Here is a 19,057-nt window from a genome sequence, read left to right as displayed (position 1 = left end):
AACATTTTACAAAGCAGTAGTGGTGGGCAATAAAATCTTCGGAACTTTAATGACTGTGAATGAGATTCAGATTTCCCAGGCTTTTCCTCTCTAGTTCTCTGTATTACATTCTTGACATATATTTGTTTATTTTAAGTAGTTTGATGAGTTAAAAACTGTATTGCCTTTTTACTTTAAAAGAGACAAGCCTTTGATAATCTTTACAAGTTTATAAAACTAATACATTGTGCTCATTTAATAAAACCAGTGGTTCTCCAAGTGTGGTCTGTGGACTTCTGGAGACCCTCTAGATCCTTTTCTAAGAGGTCCTTGAGGTCAAAACTGTTCTTATAAGAATACTTATTCTGGCCGGGTGCGGTGGCTCAAGCCTGTAATCCCAGCACTTTGGGAGGCCAAGACGGGCGGATCATGAGGTCAGGAGATCGAGACCATCCTGGCTAACACAGTGAAACTCCGTCTCTACTAAAAAATAAAAAAATAAAAAAACTAGCCGGGCGAGGTGGCGGACACCTGTAGTCCCAGCTACTTGGGAGGCTGAGGCAGGAGAATGGCGTAAACCCGGGAGGCGGAGCTTGCAGTGAGCTGAGATCCGGCCACTGCACTCCAGCCTGGGCGACTGAGCGAGACTCCGTCTCAAAAAAAAAAAAAAGAATACTATTCAACCTGAGAAAGCTGATTGAATATTTAGAAATAAAAATAATTTAAAAAAAAAGAATACTAAAAAAAAAGAATACAAGATATTGCTTGCTTTTTGACTGTTTGACATTTGTAATAAATGTATAACAGCGAAAGTAGGTAAACTGCTGGCTTCTCAGCATGAAATCAAGGCAGTGCTACCAAATTATACTAATAGTCATTCTATTCTTTACTGCCTCTTGCAGTTCAAGAAAAACACCTGCTTCACTTATGAATATCCTTGATGAAGCAGTAAAAATTAATGGTATTATTAAATATTGACCTTTCTTTTTACTATTCTGAGTAAGCAGAAAGTAGATATAAAGTAATTCTGCATAACAAGGTATGGCTGTGTTAAGGAAAAGCACTTGTGATTTAATTGTGAGCTAAACAAGCCTTTTTTTCCATAGAATATCATTTTTACTTGAAAATACGACTATCATTCTCAAAAATGAAAGAAGTGGCCAGGTGTCGTGGCTCATGCCTGTAATCCCAGCACTCTGGGAGGCCGAGGCAGGTGGATCAGTTGAGGTCAGGAGTTTGAGACCAGCCTGCCCAACAGGGTGAAACCCCCAACTTTACTAAAAATACAAAAATTAGCCAGGCATCGTGACAGTTACCCATACTCCCGGCTACTCAGGAGGCTGAGGCAGGAGAATCACTTGAACCCGGAAGGCAGAGGTTACAGTGAGCCAAGATGGCACCAGTGCACTCCAGCCTGGGCAACAGAGTGAGACTCAGTCTCAAAAGATAAATAAATAATTTTTAAAAATGAAGTGGGCCCGTCACTTCAAGAAAATAACACTATTTGTTGCAATGATATGATAAAATTCAAGCTTTCAAACTAAAAATCAGGATTTGGAGAAACTTGTACCTTATTATGTAAGTTTAATAGCTTCTCAATACTTAAAAATATTTTAATACAATTGGTGGGGACACTAACAAAAGCGAGTTTTTGACACTGTCAAGAAATGAACCAGGCTGGGTGCGGTGGCTCACGCCTGTAATCCCAGCACTTTGGGAGGCTGAGGCATGCGGATTGCCTGAGCTCAGGAATTCAAGACCAGCCTGGGCAACATGGTGAAACCCTGTCTCTACTAAAAATACAAAAAATTAGCTGGGTGTGGTGGCGTGTACCTGTAATCTCCGCTACTTAGGAGGTTGAAACAGGAGAATCGCTTGAACCCAGGAGGCGGAGGTTGCAGTGAGCTGACATTGCACCACTGCACGCCAGCCTGGGTGACAGAACGAGATTCTGTCTCAAAAAAAGAAAAAAGAAACGTGAACCAGTATTTTCCATATAGCCAATGCATAATATTATAAAAGCAAGTAAGGGGAAATGATACATTTATTGTACAAGACAGATGGGTGAGTACTAACAAAAAATTCATTGATACATGAAATTCCACTGTAACCATTTTAAGAAACTAGCACTTGTGGAGTGTTGGGTAGTATTAAAGAATACTGGCCAGGTGTGGTGGCTCATGCTTGTAATCCCAGCACTTTGGGAGGCTGAGGCGGGTGGATCACCTGAGGTCAGGAGTTCAAGACCAGCCTGGTCAACATGGCGCAACACCATCTCTACTAAAAATGCAAAAATTAGCCAGGCATGGTGGCATGCACCTGTAACCCCAGCTACACGGGAGCCTGAGGCAGGAGAATCGCTTGAACTCTGGAAGTGGAGGTTGCAGTGAGCTGAGATCGCGCCACTGCACTCCAGCCTGGGCAACAGAGCAAGACTCCATCTCAAAAAAAAAAAAAAAAAACCAAATAAATAAAAATAAATTAAAAAATAAAGAATACCCACAACCATCTGAAAGCTTTAAAAATATACCTTTTACCAACTATGTATTTGCAAGAAGCTAGGTCATCTTCTTATCACTTCTTCAAAACAAATTACAGCTCACTACCAGGGTGCAATATTAGCCATGTAATACACCTACACATGTACTCACTGTATCTAAAATAAAAGTTGAAATTTAAAAAAAAAAACTAATTACAAAGACAGAGATGAGAATCCAGCTGTTTTCTATTAAGCTGGACACCAGAGTTGCAAAAATATAAATACATGACACACATTTCACTCAACTTTGTTGTTGAAGAGAGTTATTTTTCATGAGAAAATATTATTTGTGTTAACAATATTGTTCTCAGTCAGGGGTTATATTTTTGTTGTCACAACCTGGGACAGCTGTTAAATATCCTACAATGCACAGGACAGTCCCCGAAACAAAGACTTATCTAGCTCAAAATATCAACAGTGCCAAGGTTGAGAAACCAAAACTAAATATAGGTTTTTTTTTAAAAATTCTCTATTTCAATTTCTAATATAATAAATATCAATATAACCAACACAAACAATTACTCTTTGGGATCCTCAGTAATTTAATAGTTAAAACTGTCTTAGGGACCAGAAAAACCACAAATGATTCAGTTCAATACTGTAATAGCACTCTACAGCTTATGATGTCTATAGTTATGACCTAATACTGAACCTGATATCATGCAAAGTAATTAGCTGGAATAACAAGACAGGTTTTAAAGGAGCTCACCTGTTCTTTATGTGGTAATATATTGCTAAGGTCACACTGTGAAAGGAAAAAAAATTATTTTTAACAACTGATTTAAACATTTGTTAGGCCTGAAGACATTTTTTAAATGAGGGAAGGGAGGAACCTCCTAGTGGCCCTGAAATCCTCTAGTTCAGAACAGTACCATATAGGTACTTTCCCCTTGTTTTAGTTCCTTTCAGCAAAAATACAAGAACCAAAATGCTAAGTAACATGCTGTTAAAATACATGTTTCTGTTGACTATTATAACATATAAATAATTACATATATCCCCATTTGCTCTTCTGCCCATAGAACCTTTCATCTTATGCAAGTTCTACCTATTTGTATACACACTTAAATTTAAACTGTTTGGTTTTTTGGTTATTTTTATTTTTTGCTTTTTAAGTTGTTAGGCTCTGCATTTCAGTTGATTTAATTAACTATCACCTACTCACCCATTTTTCATTATTTCCCCTTAAATAAAAGTGTTTTATACCAAATAAAATCATTTACGATCAATTCTGCATCATTAGTAGAAAATTTATTAGTAAATAAGTGCACACAAAACCAATGATAGGTATAGCTATCCTGAAATAAGCAGTGCTAACAATGCAGCATAAAACTACAAAGTGTAATATTAATGGCAAGTACTTCCACATTGGTTTAAATATTAGTGAACAGACACGACTTTTCAGATATGTTACTGTAGTCCTAAATTACCCACAGATGTTGTGTATCAGGAAACAAGGAGTTGTCTTAGGTAAGCAATATGCTTCCATTTGCCCTCAGTCTCTAAACTGAGGCTCAAAATAATTGAGGGAAGGCAAATCTGAATTTTAAAAGTAAGTCTATACAATGTTAGCACTTTTTTAAAAAAGTCTGTAACATTAGCATCTAAGATGGATACTTCTATAGTGCTTCAAACAGTTTCATGTCCAAATTGATTTTAACATTACAGAATTTCAAGTTACATGCTGAAAAGGACCACAGAACCTTACATGACATTTAATCCAACACCCAGTTTACAGATATGGGAACCAAGGCTTAAAACTGACTTGCCCACGGTCCCACCAAATAGAATTGAGTTCGTCCTCCTACACTCAATTAAGCAGTGGTTCTCAAACTTTCTGCACACTGCAATCACCTGAGGAGCTTTAAAAACTGCCTAACTTCCAACTTGAGACATTCTGATTTAATTGGCATTGGGTATGACTTGGGATATGAGGGGTGTTTTTTTGTGTGTTTTGTTTTGAGACGGAGTCTCGCTCTGTTGCCCAGGCTAGAGTAAAATGGCATGATCTTGACTCACTGCAACCTCCGCTTCCCGGATTCAAGCTATTCTCCTGTCTCAGACTCCCAAGTAGCTGGGATTACAGGTGCACGCCACCACGCCTGGCTAATTTTTTTGTATTTTAGTAGAGATGGGGTTTCACCGTGTTGCCCAGGCTGGTCTTGAACTCCTGAGCTCAGGCAATCTACCCGCCTAGGCCTCCCAAAGTGCTAGGATTACAGGTGTGAGCCACCACGCCCAGCCTGAGGGTTGTTTTTAAAGTTCCCCTGGTGATGATTCCTACGTGCTGCAAAGTTTGGGAACGACTGAGTTAGGGTTAAGATCAGAATCATCTGGGATGTGCTTGTCCGTGTAATTATGCCTCACATGCCTTCTTCATTTTCCTAAAAGGCTTGTGACTGCCTAGAGATCAAGGGAAGGTGGAGGTGAGATGAATGTGTTTGTAGACATACATTTTGAAAAAAGTTGCTTAAGTGATTCTGATATGGCTCACCCACCCCATGAGAATAATGCACTATTAAGCCATGATAAATGTTTTTCAAAATCTTTCCTAAAAGTCAATTTGCCCTACTAGTGAAATCTTTATTTAACCAATAGTGAAATATACCAAATGACCATTTCTAAAACTTACTGAGAACAAATTAAAACTTCCTGTACTTCCCAAAGTAGACATCTAAAAATTAAGACTAAAATGGGGGGAAAAAAGCATGAAATCTTTTATACTTGTTTGAGCAAAGTTAATCTTTAAAACTACTTTGAATCTTACAGAAACATCAGAATCTTTTGAATTCAAAAGAAGCCAGGGACTCTAGCCAAAGTGGACTGGTTTTTTAACTCAAGGATTTAGGACCTTGGCTGAATACAAACATTCAATGATTACTCAGTAGGTGTCAAAGCTCAGGACTTTAGACAGAGTCAGAGTCCAGCTTGTGCTGAAACACAATTCGATTTCAACTACTGTTATATAAGGGAGAGAGGAAAGTGACATGATTATGAGTGTAAATTTTTTGCTTTTAAAGTAGAAGTTACTGACAATTGAATTAACTTAAAAAAAAAAAAAGCTAGTACATTAGAAACAAGTAAGTTTATAAGCTAGTTACGTTTTTAGACTGAAAAGTAAAATTAGGAATAAGGACATTAATATTCTAGTGTAGCACTTCTCAAACTGTGTTCTGAAAATCAACGCTCATAATCGAAGGAGATGTTAATAGTTTCCTCACAACCCCAATGGAGTTGTTTGTTGTTGTTGTTAGTTTTTAAATAAACTTGAAAGGTTCATCTTAGGGTGTTCTGAAAGTGCATCTCAGATTGTGCCCAAGAGGTGCTCATGCACGACAGGGAAAATTTAAATGCAGATACACTGTGGTGCCAGTAGAGGACAAGCTGTTCCTTCTTCCAAGAGTAGTTTCCAAAGCAGTACACATTGTTTTAGGCCTGTAACTCATAACAAACTAATGTTTTTCCAGAAACATCCAATAAAAAGCACCTCTCCTTCTCACATTATGTTCAACACTGTCTTAACATAAATGCATTAAATAAATAGCTACACTTTTCTGGGATTGCTTCTTCACTAACTGGCTTTCCCTTCCACCATGCAGCCTAAGATTAAAACAGGAAATGAAAATTCATATTGAGGTCCTTGAAATCAATATATAGTTGACACCAATTTCTTAAACTGATTGCTGAAAAGGACAATCAAATGGCTGAAATTACCGAGGATGGCGAGGATGCTTTTAGCATATAAGGGGGTCTGTCACTTAGCCCTTGGCAGCCTAGTTGTACTCACCATTTTACTGTGGTTCTAAGATTAGGCTGGCTGACTGTGCTGTCATCTAGAAATATTGTTGAGCATGAGCTATACTTTTTAGTAAGCTGCCCTGGAGATACCTGAAGGGGAAGGGAAATAGAAGAAAATGTCACAGTAAGTTAAACCTATAAAAGTGTGGTTTTTTCCTTGGTTAAAATGTCAAATGATAAAGCATTAAGATATTTCTTACACTCCATGAACTGACTTGAGTGTGGTATCATGTGCAGCTCTATGGGAAACCCAGTGGAGGCTCTCCCACAGACAGTGTTTTGAGGAATGGGTTATAAAATGCTGCTCTTGTGATACCTATAATCAAACGTGGCAAGCATCTGTTATGCATTCCCTATATAAATTAATGGGAAAAGTTTACAATAAGATTTGTGTTTCTTTCTTAAGCAATAAAAAGCAGCTGAGATTTTCTATTATTCATTTACTACAGTAAAATGTAATGTCTTAAATCATATTTGCATAAGAGCATTTTATTGCGGTAAATGAAAGCCTAATACTACATTTACTAAGTTACTAATACTAAATGTATTAGTTCAGGAGACAGTATGAGAAACAAGTGTTTCACAGAGGCTCTGTCTGCCAGGGCTGCTCCATCACCCACAGCGAGAGGGGGCCTGTTTTCTTATATGGAGGAGAAAAAGTATCACTTTAATATTCCAAAAAACAGATGACAAAAACAACTTTAGGAATTTACCTTTCACTTCATATTTAAATAAAACTGCCATTACATTACTCAAATGAGAACCTCAGAGAACACTCTCCATTTCAAAATGTTATTAATTTTATTCTGTAAGTTATTTGACAGGCATCATGGCACTTGCCTGCCTCACTCATGCTGCTCTGCCTGGAATACCTAGTTCTTCCTCCTTATCCCAATAAGCCTAGCCCCATCTACCTTCTGGGATCCCTTTGCCAGCAGCCACACCAAAAAACATTTCCCTTTTGGTACATTCATCCATCTAATTCACCACTTGTTATATGATACCAATTGCTTGTGGAGTATCCCCTCATAAGAAAGTAAGCTTCTTGGCCAGGCGCGGTGGCTCAAGCCTGTAATCCCAGCACTTTGGGAGGCCGAGGCGGGTGGATCATGAGGTCAGGAGATCGAGACCATCCTGGCTAACATGGTGAAACCCCGTCTCTACTAAAAATACAAAAAACTAGCCGGGCGTGGTGGCGGGCGCCTGTAGTCCCAGCTACTCGGAGGCTGAGGCAGGAGAATGGCGTGAACCTGGGAGGCGGAGCTTGCAGTGAGCCGAGATCGCGCCACTGCACTCCAGCCTGGGTGACACAGCGCGAGACTCCGTCTCAAAAAAAGAAAGTAAGCTTCTTGCTCCGGGAGTGGTGGCTCATGCCTGTAATCCTAGCACTTTGGGAGACTGATGCGGGCAGATCACAAGGTCAGGAGTTCGAGACCAGCCTGGCCAAGATGGTGAAACCCCATCTCTACTAAAAATACAAAAATTAGCTGGGCGCAGTAGTGCGCACCTGTAATCCCAGCTACTCAGGAGACTGAGGCAGGAGAATTGCTTGAACCTGGGAGGCGGAGGTTGCAGTGAGCCATGATTGCGCCACTGCACTCCAGCCAGGGCGACAGAGTGGGACTCCGTCTCAAAAAAAAAAAAAAAAAAAAAAAAAAGAAGGTAAGCTTCTCCAGGGAAGGAAGGACTCTTCCTCCTCATACCCCTGGCTGCTGAGCACAGAATTGGGGACAAATTTAGGAGTTCAACAAGTGTTCGACAAATTATTTAAATCAGTTACAATTTGGAAGGTAAATGCTACTATAGACACAAATTAGTAGAATTTATCTGCAGTTGTATCAAGGAGGTGACCATGAACTTTTTGAGCCCTCTAAAAAATAAACCATCTTTAAAACACTTTAGAAGTATCCATTTATTTGGGAAGAGTGCAACAGTCAAATACTGAAACAGCCTGAACTATGTTAAGACAATTCTCTTCCTTAAAAATAAGGTCAGTAACCAAATCCCAGTCATGGAATAGCTGAAAGTAACAGTAGCATTTTTTTAAACCACAGAATACTAATAATTTTAACACTTAAAAAAAAAAAAAAACGACTAATTCAGATGAGCCTTCCTTCTTCCTATTAATATGATAATTTTTACCACGTTGTCACACTCTCTCATCAGTATCCCACACATATACATAAAGACAGGGCAGGGAGAAGGTCTAGTTGTTGCTTTTAAAAGTGCATGCATTTAAAAATTGCCAGTAGCCAATAATCAGAAATATCCATACAGTGTAACACCATTTTGTTTCAGATGTTTTTACTGCAGTCACTTAATTCTTACTAACAAAAAGTCCCAGATATTCTATTTTTAAAAAATATTACTATTTGAAGGACCAAATTCTCCTTCAAGCTAGAAATGTTTTCAACTATATCTAAACTCATGTTTAAGCTATTATATTTAATGTATATAGTTTACATTAACTGTGTGTGTTAATGTATATACTTTTATTGTCTCAAAAAACAAATACAGTATAAAAAATAACAATTGACTCATTCAAATACTTTCATTCAAAGTGGAAGGTGGGGCCGGGCACGGTGGCTCACATCTGTAATTCCAGCACTTTGGGAGGCCAAGGAGGGTGGATCACCTGAGGTCAGGAGCTCGAGACCAGCCTGGCCAACATGGAGAAACCCTATCTCCACTAAAAATACAAAAATTAGCCAAGTGTAGTGGTGGGCTCCTATAATCCCAGCTACTTGGGAGGCTGAGGCAGGAGAATGGCTTGAACCTGGGAGGCGGAGGTTGTAGTGAGCCAAGATCGCACCACTGCACTCCAGTCTGGGTGATGGAGCGAGACTTGGTCTTTAAAAAAAAAAAGAAACCTCTCTGCTAATCAATATGTAGCATGAGACACAGCACTAACTTTCAACTATCCAAATTTTTTGTTATCAAGAGCATCCCTGTATCTCTTGAGACTAGAGGGTGGCAGAATTAAGCTTCTGAGCAAAGCAATTATAGCTGGCAACAGGTAATTCCCCCATCATCTTGCGGGAAAACTCAACAATTTCCTTTATTTTAGGCTAAAGCCTTACCAATGCTGACTTACAACCTCAACAAACTACCGGCAAACATAATAATATAAAATATAAATACTTTAAAAAAAAAAATCCAAACAGCAAAACACTACTGCAAGTTTACAGATGTTATTTCAGGTAGTCACAAAATAGGGACAAAGAATATATCATTCATCTTCATTTAGTCTGCACAAATGACAATCTTTAACAAGAAAGGGAAGGGGTACTGAGTAGACTTAAGGTAGAATAGCAAAGATATAAAATAATCACACTTAGTAGTCTACTGAGTCACAACTGAAACCTTAAAGGTAAACTACCTGTTGAACTCCTATCCCTACCCACTGACTTTTCCCATTGTGCCTAATGCCTCTTATTTTAACCCATTTAAAATAAGAGGTAAATGCTACTACAGACTCCATCTCAGAAAGAAAAAAAAAAAAAAAAAAAGAATGACTTTTAATTAACTTAAAAATTTCTGACATCTTGTGCATTAATGAAAACACCTCCATCTATGTTGCACAGTAATGGGACAATATAGCAGGGTGCAGAGTTTGAATACAATTCCTAAGCCCTTAGTAGAAGAGTATAATATGCTTATTATAGGTATAACTAAAAAATGTCTGGATTAGTATCATTATGTTGAATTTAAACTTAGATTTACACTTTAAATAAAGGTTCTAAATTTGGGTTAAACATGGCAGGTTGACCATAAATGTATTTCCTCGCTCTCCTGAAATTTCATTAGAATTAAAGACATAAAATAAAGGTCATACACAGGATCAGGCAACAGGAATGACAGCAGCAACTTTTTCTATTTTATTTTATTTATTCATTTTTGAGAGTTTATTAATTAATTAATTAATTTTTGAGACACAGTCTTGCTCCGTTGCCCAGGCTAGAGTGCAGTGGTGCAATCTTGGCTTACGGCAGCCTCCACCTCCCAGGTTCAAGCGATCCTCCTGCCTCAGCCTCCTGAGCAGCTGGGATTACAGGCACACACCACCACACCCAGCTAATTTTTATATTTTTAGTAGAGATGGAGTTTCACCATGTTGGCCAGGCTGGTCTCAAACTCCTGGCCTCAAGTGATCCGCCTGCCTCAGCCTCCCAAAGTGCTGGGATTACAGGCGTGAGCCACCACACCTGGCCACAGCAGATGATTTTTAATAAATCTTGAAAGATGAAAAAGACAATGGAGTGGTAACTGATATGGAAGCACAACTTTTGTGCCTAGAGAGAGTGACTGGAACAGGATCAAGTTAGTTTGTCTTGCAGAACCCAAGGCAGGCTCCAAACTCAAAGACACATGGCACCTTGGAAGGTAGAATGAAACATAAAACCAAACCAGCAAGGTCAGTTGAAAACATGTAGTTAGAGTCCCAGGTCCACCTGTCCTCCCATCTTATAAAGAATATATAAGGTCTGGGCTCAGAAATAGTAGGACTGAAATCTGAGAAATGGGAAAAAAAACTACACACTGAGAAGTAGAACCCTACCTCCCTTTTTCCAATTCTGCTTCTGGAAAACGAGCAGCCATGCTTGTACTCCCCAGGTAGAAAACTGGGAGAGTCTTCTCTGAAGAAACTGAACAGTCTCAGAAAAGATGCACCCAGCAGGGCACAGCGGCTCACACCTGTAATCCCAGCACTTTGGGAGACTGAGGTGGGTGAATTTGAGGCCAGGAGTTCAAGAACAGCTTGGCTAACATGGCAAAACCCTGTCTCTACTAAAAAAAAAAAAAAAATTAGCCGGGCGTGGTGGCACACACCTGTAATCTCTGTCACTCAAGAGACTGAGGCACAAGAATTGCTTGAACCCAGGAGGAAGAGGTTGCATCTTGGCAGAGGGCGCTGAGATCACGCCACTGCACTCCAGCCTGGGTGACAGAATGAGACTCTGTCAGAAAGAAAAGCAAAGGAAAGGACAGAACAGGAGAAAAGAAAGGGGAAAGGAAGGAGGAAAGGAAAGGAAAAAGGAAAGGGGAAAGGAGAAAAATAAGAAAAGAGAAAAGATAAGATAAGACCCACCAGGTAACAGACGGAGGTCTCCTAAATTAAAGGCTGGCTTGGCCTCCAATGTCCTTGCAGTAAGAACCATCAGTTAACAAAAGTCCTGCTTGCAATTAGAGAAAGCCAGGGACTATCACACATGTGAGGGAAGCCTCCAACAAGAGAGAGCAAAACAATAGGAAAAAGGAATGCATGGGAGTTGTGAAAATCCAGAAGCAAATGAAAACTTTAAAAAATTCTTAAAACACCCTCAGAAAGATGAAAGATTCAATAGAAGGGTTAGAGCATAAAGTAAAAGAATGCCCAACAGGTAGAACAAAAGACTAACTAGAAAATGGGAGAGTGGGGGGGGGAGACAATTAAAGATCAATGCAGAAACACTGGTCTAAGAAGCTCAGCATCTAAATACTAAGAATATCAGGAAAAAGAAGGAACAAAGAAACAAGAAAATTCTGTAGAAGACATAGTCTGCAGACTTATTGGTCCCAATAAAAAGAAAAGGTCCAGGCTGGGTGCGGTGGCTCAGACCTGTAATCCCAATCCCAACACTTTGGGAGGCCGAGGCAGGCAGATCACAAGGTCAGGAGATCGAGACCATCCTGGCCAACATGGTGAAATCCCTTCTTCACTAAAAATACAAAAAAATTAGTCGGGCCTGGTGGCGTGCGCCTGTAGTCACAGCTACTTGTGAGGCCGAAGCAGGAGAATCACTTGAACTTGAGAGATGGAGATTGCAGTGAGCTGAGATCACGCCACTGCACTCAAGCCTGGCGACAGAGCAAGACTCCGTCTCAAAAAAAAGAAAGAAAAGGTACATAGCAAGCCATATTATGAAATTTCAGGATCTCAGGGATAGAGAAGGCACTAAAAAGCTTCCAGAGACATGTAAAAACTGGTTACATGTACTGTATCACACAATGGCAACAGATTCAAGAATACCATAATGAGAACACAATAGAGAAATGTCTTCAGAACTATGAAATTTAGTGTGAACCTAGCATTTTATACTCTAGCATTTTATACTCTTATGAAATAGGAAGCTTTGGCCAGATGCAGTGGCTCACACCTGTAATCCCGACACTTTGAAAGGCTGATGCGGGTGGATGGCTTGAGCCCAGGAGTTTGAGACCAGCCTGAGCAACAGGGCAAAACCCCATCTCGATGGAAAAATACAAAAATTAGCTGCACATAGTGGCACACACCTGTAGTCCCAATTACTCAGAAGGCTGAGATGGGAGGATCACTTGAGCCTAGTAGGTTAAGAATACAGTGAGCCGAGATCACACCACTGTCATCCAGCTTGGGCAACAGAGTGAGACCCTGTCTCAAAAAAAAAAAAGGCCTGTAATCCCAACACTTTGGGAGGCGCAGTGGCTCACGCCTGTAATCCCAACACTTTGGGAGGCCAAGGTGGGCAGATCATCTGAGATCAGGAGTTCGAGACCAGCCTGGTCAACATGGTGAAACTCCGTCTCTACCAAAAATACAAAAATTAGCTGGGTGTGGTGGCAGGCGCCTGTTAATACCAGCTACTCGGGAGGCTGAGGCAGGAGAATTGCTTGAACTCGGGAGGTGGAGGTTGCAGTGAGCTGAGATTGCACCACTGCACTCCAGCCTGGGGGACAAGAGCAAGACTCTCTCTCAAAAAAAAAAAAGAGAGAGAGGGAAAAAGAAATGAGAGGTTTTCGGACAGGCTAGATCTCTATGCCTGTCTATGGACCCTTTCCCAGGAAAATGTGCTCCAGTACAACTAGGAAGGATAACAAGATAGAGAGAATACAGAATCTAGGATTTAAGGGACCCAAAACAAGAGGAGTTATGTGAGATCCCAGGTGACTTCAGAGAGAGATCCCAGGAAAACAGGCACAGAGCAGGCTTAGGAAAAGCCCGTCTATATTTGAGGAGGATGACAAAAGGCTGAGTAAAGTTGTCTCCAAGAGAAAAATGGAACAGATGTGTTTTAGTAGATGGAAAATACTTTTGATAGGCATGTGGCAAATGCTACAACATTTGGGGGGGAAAATAGCTGTTAGAAAACAGCCAAAAGAATATAGTCAGGGAATTAATTCCACAAAAAAAAAAAAAAAAAAAAAAGAACATGAAAGCAAGGAGACCAGCCAAGGGATACTCACTGCATTTGGCTGTGTGAGTTAGTGGAGGCTAGGAAAAGAGACATGCAGACATGCTCAGATTTCGGAAATATTTAAGAGAAACAAAGGATGTACAAGGAGGAGAAAGTAAGAATAACATATGACTCAGCAGTGAATAATATCTGTATAATCATAACAATGTAAACATCGATTACTGATTTAATTTAAAATGTGATATATGTGGGGGGAATAGAGGAAAGAAAATAAGGTCACGGTAGAGTGAGGAAGCTAAGCTTTCACCTGCTATGACAGGAAGTCAACATATACTGCTAAAAATGAAGTTAGCTATTATAATTTTGTTACTTGATTTTTAAAAAGATTAAAAAATGTACGCAAAAATATTTAAGGCAGATATTTATACCACAACCAAATTACTGAAATTTAACTTAAATGTCAGAAACCCTGAACAAATGGGCACACTAAGTCAAAGACTTTCCTGCATAAATTTGATTCCTAGGAAAATAGAAATGATTTAGAAAATCCACAAAAAGAGGCCCACACTAACAGTATTCGGTCCCCATTATATTTTTATGGAATCACAGCAGACATACTTTTAATTCAATTATTAATTTCTTAACTTTCCAACTGTTTACTTACATGGTTTAAATGGTTGCTCTTCCTCTTTTCTCGCACTAAGAATAAAAAAAATTAGCTGATCAATTCTGATATAAATGCCACAGTATAAAAGTAGTTGCTGATCATCTGATTACCAATATACAAAATGAGATAAAAATTCCATTTAAAAAATAATTTCCAACAAAACTCATCATTTAAATCATCTGGCAAGATGAATCCCATAAAATAAAATCTAAAAACTTAGTTTTACTTTTTGACCTAACAGATATTCTACTACATAGAAATGAAAGAACCCTTATGTACAAAAGAAAGGGACAAAACAAATTACGCTTAATGAGAAATTTAGCTAATAGGTTTCCCTGTTGCATATTTGAACCATCATCCAGTAGTATTTTTTAATTCTACATTTAAAGGTCACTTAATTACCAAGATCTAACTGCTGACAGCTCTAAGAACCAGTTTCTGACTAGGTGCCAATCTCTAGCTGCACCACAATCCCTGCAAGCATCCTGAACCACTTACGGGTCATCTAATATGTTACTGAAAAAATAAACGGGTCTTTATACAAGTGGAAAGTAAACTACCTTAAATTTAAAAGTTAAAATGAATGTTAACCTAACTGAACACGGTATATTCAGCACATAAAATCATTTTAACAAAAGCCAGAAGAATAAAAGCTCCAAGAGGGACTTGGACCACGCTTTGTTTCCTACACTGCCTCTTCCTTTGATGCTAGACGAGTATCACAAGCACACACTCCTTACCACTGAAGAAAGAGGAGCATGGGATAGCTCTTCTTTTACTGCTTCCACACTCTGCATGTGTGAGAAGCCTGTGGCTCTGAAAGAAACTAAGAAATAAACTATCCTAACCAGAAATGACCAGCTCAAGACAGATGAAAGTCCACACAAGCTTCGAAAATGCAGCTTACAACCCCCCATTTTGTGTTGTGCTGCATTACTTCAAATATTACAGAACCCCTACTTCTTGTATTCTTGTTGAAATAAACTGAAAAACCTAGCTGTGTATGGCTTTTTAGCAAACAAATTAGGATTTAACATAATTTTAAGGAAGATAAACAGGAGTACAGAAAAATACAACAGTTCTGATTCTCATCCTAAAACAAGCAAGGCAAGGAAAATGTACATAAGTTTCGCTTGCTGAGGCTAACCTTCTGGGAAACACCATAGGGCATGTTTACATTTACATTACATTAGGATGGAAAAGTTAATAGCTTAAAAGTTCTGAGTAGCATAAATTTGAATGTGATAGGCTCATGTGGTTAGAGCATTGTATAAAAGGAAGCCAAAATCACAGATTCAATCCCTGTATACAAACTGATTTTTTAAAAAATGTGTTCAAATGAAACCAAGCTGCAGCTTAAATCCTATCGTTCATCTTTAAAATGTACTCTTTCGGACAAGGGAAAGACGTCAAAGAAGTGTGTAGAAATAAGTATAAATCCATGATACTGGTCGAGCGCGGTGGCTCACGCCTGTAATCCCAGCACTTTGGGAGGCTGAGGGCAGACCACTAGGTCAGGAGTTCGAGACCAGCCTGGCCAACATGGTGAAACCCCGTTTCTAATAAAAATACAAAAATTAGCCGGACGTGGTGGCTCATGTCTGTAGTCCCAGCTACTTGGGAGGCCGAGGCAGGAGAACTGCTTGAACATGGGCGGTGGAGGCTGCAGTGAGCTGAGACAGCGTCACTGCACTCCAGCCTGGGCAATAAAGGCACTCCGGCCTCTTAAAAAAAAAAAAAAAAAAATCAATGTTACTAAATCAGGTGGCCATTAATTGTGTTGATAAAAAGGTGACAAAACCTGTAAATAGAAGGTCTACATGTTATTACTAAACAATCACAACTAAAAGAAAGTATATCACATATTAAAATAAGTGAACATATGAAAAGAAAAATTTAAACTAATACATCAGTTCTTCTAAATGCCTTCTATAATACATCCAATAAAATAGAAACAGTTTTCAGTCTTTTCCTTGGAAGGAAAAAACAGTTTTGTCTTACCATCTGTTTGAGATTTGCTCAGGAAAATTGTGCTTGCCCTTGGATGGTCAGAAGGGTTTGACTCCAAAGCTAAATCTATAGAAGAGGAGGAAAAAAATGTGATACTTTAGGTGAGTAGAAAAGATGATTTCTGAAATTAGATACACATCCATTTTAATCACTTTTAACAGTCTTCAGAGAAGTTTTTAGTAATAAATATGACGGAAATAAAGACAACAATACAGAAATACTCCTGGGGAATGCAAAACTGTAGAATCTCTCCACACACGTGGACAAAACCAGGCTGTGTCAGAGACTTTTAATAAAAAATCTGTGCCTAAACAATCTGGTACAAATGTTACATGAATCATATACATACCCTCCCCTCCTTCAACTTATCGAATAGAAATATAACCACACTCTCCTCTCTGCTGCTATTACTAGCACATTTCAAGAACAATCTCAAGTAGCAGGCGATGCTGTGGCCAGTTACCGTTAGGCACTAGCTCAATACATCAAATATGGTTAAAACAAAGAGTTGTTTTTGGCAAATGTTCTTTAGACAATCAAATGGCTAATTCTAACTCCATTCAACAAGTGAACTAATTTAGTTAGCTGTGGTTTTTTGGGGGGCTATTCATCATGGCAGATTTAAGAGGACTGAATAGAAGTTCTGTGTTCTAATATACAGGAACATGTTAGAAAATTATTAACTTTTGCCCTCAATTTCTCATTTCTTCCTTCTAACAGTATGGTTAATTTGGTGTTACATCAAGAGTATGTTTTGAAGCAGATCTTAGGGCTGTTTCTAAAAAATTTTGCTCCTATCTATGTCATGATAAATCTGCCTGTAGTTCACCATGCACCAAAGTTGGATAATATATTTAGGTAAGACTACAAAACAGACTCTTAAATTTTCATGAAACAAACTTTGCCATTATATGGGATAATAAAAACTGTCATGAGGGGAAAAAATAAAATCTATGGTATTCTTCAGCAAAGTCCTTTTTTTTTTTTTTTTTTTTTTTGAGATGGAGTCTTACTCTGTCGCCCAGGCTGGAGTGGAGTGCAGTGGCACAGTCTCGGCTCACTGTAACCTCCACCTCCCGGGTTCAAGCAATTCTTCTCCTGCTTCAGTCCCCCAAATAGCTCGGATTACAGATGCCTCCCACCAGGCCAGCTAATTTTTGTATTTTTAGTAGAGACGAGATTTTACCATGTTGGCCAGGCTGGTCTCAAACTCCTGACCTCAGGTGATCCACCCACCTCAGCCTCCCAAGGTGCTGGGATTACAGAGGTGAGCCACCGGGCCCAGCCCAGCAAGGTCCATTTCAAGCCACTTATCTTAACCAATCTTGTAAGAAACTGGGCCAAGATCCATAGTAACAGTTAAAGCGGTATTTCCCAAAACTACATATTAATATAATTGCTCTACTTTTTAAAAAGCGATTTAGTGGTCAAATGACAATATACTCTATCCCTGGCTCTTACAAAATCAAAATGCACATTGATATATTAAAAACTAATCAGTCTAGTAGTGATTACTGTCGAATTCAGCATTTCACAAATTTATCTACCTAGAATCCTTTTCTCTCTTCCAAGTAATTTGGTTAGAATCTTACATGAATATAATTTTGGGACTTCCTGGTTAAAAAGAATTATGAATCATCCATTTTAATAGCACTGCCAGATCACTAAAAACTTACATACCTAAACCAATTGCTTTATTCTCCATGGAAATTCCTTGACTGAACTTTATTAAAATGTTTTTGGAGAAAACTATTCTTATGTAAAAGACCCACACAAAAATTATGTTTAAAGTTTTTCCACATCTTTAAAAGATGATGTGACAATGTTAAATTACTTGGAAAAATAAAATCACTTGTGCACAAAATGACAGGCAGAGACTTTCACAACTGCCTGTACCTAAGGCTTCTTCTTCTTTTTTTTTTTTTTGACAGAGTCTCACTCTGTTGCCCAGGCTGGAGTACAGTGGTGCAATCTTGGCTCACTGCAACCTCCACCTCCTAGGTTCAAGCGATGCTCCTGCCTCAGTCTCCCAACTAGCTGGGACTACAGGCATGCATCACTATGCCTGGCTAATTTTTGTATTTTTAGTAGGGACTGGGTTTCACCATGCTGGCCAGGCTGGTCTCAAACTCCTGACCTTGTGATCTGCCCCCCTTGGCCTCCCAAAGTGCTGGGATTACAGGCGTGAGCCACCACACCCAGCCTCTACCTAAAGCTTCTAAAAGGATTCCTGACTACTTCCTTTCAAAAAGAAAGCAAATATACTACCACTATTTGAATCTAAAAAATAACTACTGTTTACAGAAGAAGCCATATTACGAATCAGTACCCACGTCATGATAAATTTAAACAGGAATTTTCAATGGAAGTCCAGGAAAATTAAGTACCAAAATCAAAGAGGAGGAGGCTTCACACACATACCACTCTACCCACCCCCACCCCCACCAAACCAAGATGTGCTACTATGTAATATGAATTTCTTAAATATAAGAAAACCAAGATGTGCTACTGTGTAAATATAATAAATATCCAAGGCGGCTGGGCATGGTGGCTCATGCCTGTAATCCCAGCACTTTGAGAGGCCAAGGCTGGCGGATCATGAGGTCAGGAGTTCGAGACCAGCCTGATCAATCCAATGAAACCCTATCTCTACTAAAAATACAAAAAAATTAGACAGGCGTGATGGCGTGTGCGTCTAGTCCCAGCTACTCGGGAGGCTGAAGCAGAAGAATCACTTGAACCCAGGAGGCGGAGGTTGCAGTGAGCCAAGATCATGCCACTGCCCTCCAGCCTGGGCGACAGAGTGACACTACATCTTACAAAAAAAAAAAAAAAAAAAAAAAAAATCCAAGGCAGCTAGTATAAAAGAAATGAAAAGATATAGAGAAAAAAGCCAAATTAGCCCAAGAA

At 39.2% G+C, this 19,057-nt stretch overlaps 1 protein-coding gene across 3 annotated transcripts in view; it reads right to left on the bottom strand.

Moving 5' to 3' along the window:
* CCNYL1 (cyclin Y like 1) overlaps positions 1–19,057 on the bottom strand; it is a 46,028-nt gene that overhangs the window by 14,848 nt on the left and 12,123 nt on the right. For 2 of the 3 annotated variants that reach the window (XM_025405517.1, XM_025405519.1), the window contains 4 exons: positions 16,139–16,213; positions 14,135–14,169; positions 6,306–6,406; positions 3,228–3,263 (listed from right to left, as the gene is read on the bottom strand). In XM_025405517.1, coding sequence (XP_025261302.1) covers positions 3,228–3,263; positions 6,306–6,406; positions 14,135–14,169; positions 16,139–16,213 — 247 coding nt within the window. The remainder of the gene's footprint in view (positions 1–3,227; positions 3,264–6,305; positions 6,407–14,134; positions 14,170–16,138; positions 16,214–19,057) is intronic. The other variant, XM_025405518.1, reaches the window with a different exon arrangement.

Source organism: Theropithecus gelada, chromosome 12 (genome assembly GCF_003255815.1).
Source record: "Theropithecus gelada isolate Dixy chromosome 12, Tgel_1.0, whole genome shotgun sequence".
NCBI classification, from domain to species: Eukaryota; Metazoa; Chordata; class Mammalia; order Primates; family Cercopithecidae; genus Theropithecus; species Theropithecus gelada.
The sequence above is the reverse complement of the archived record's forward strand: the minus strand, read 5'-3'. Positions and strand labels throughout refer to the sequence as shown.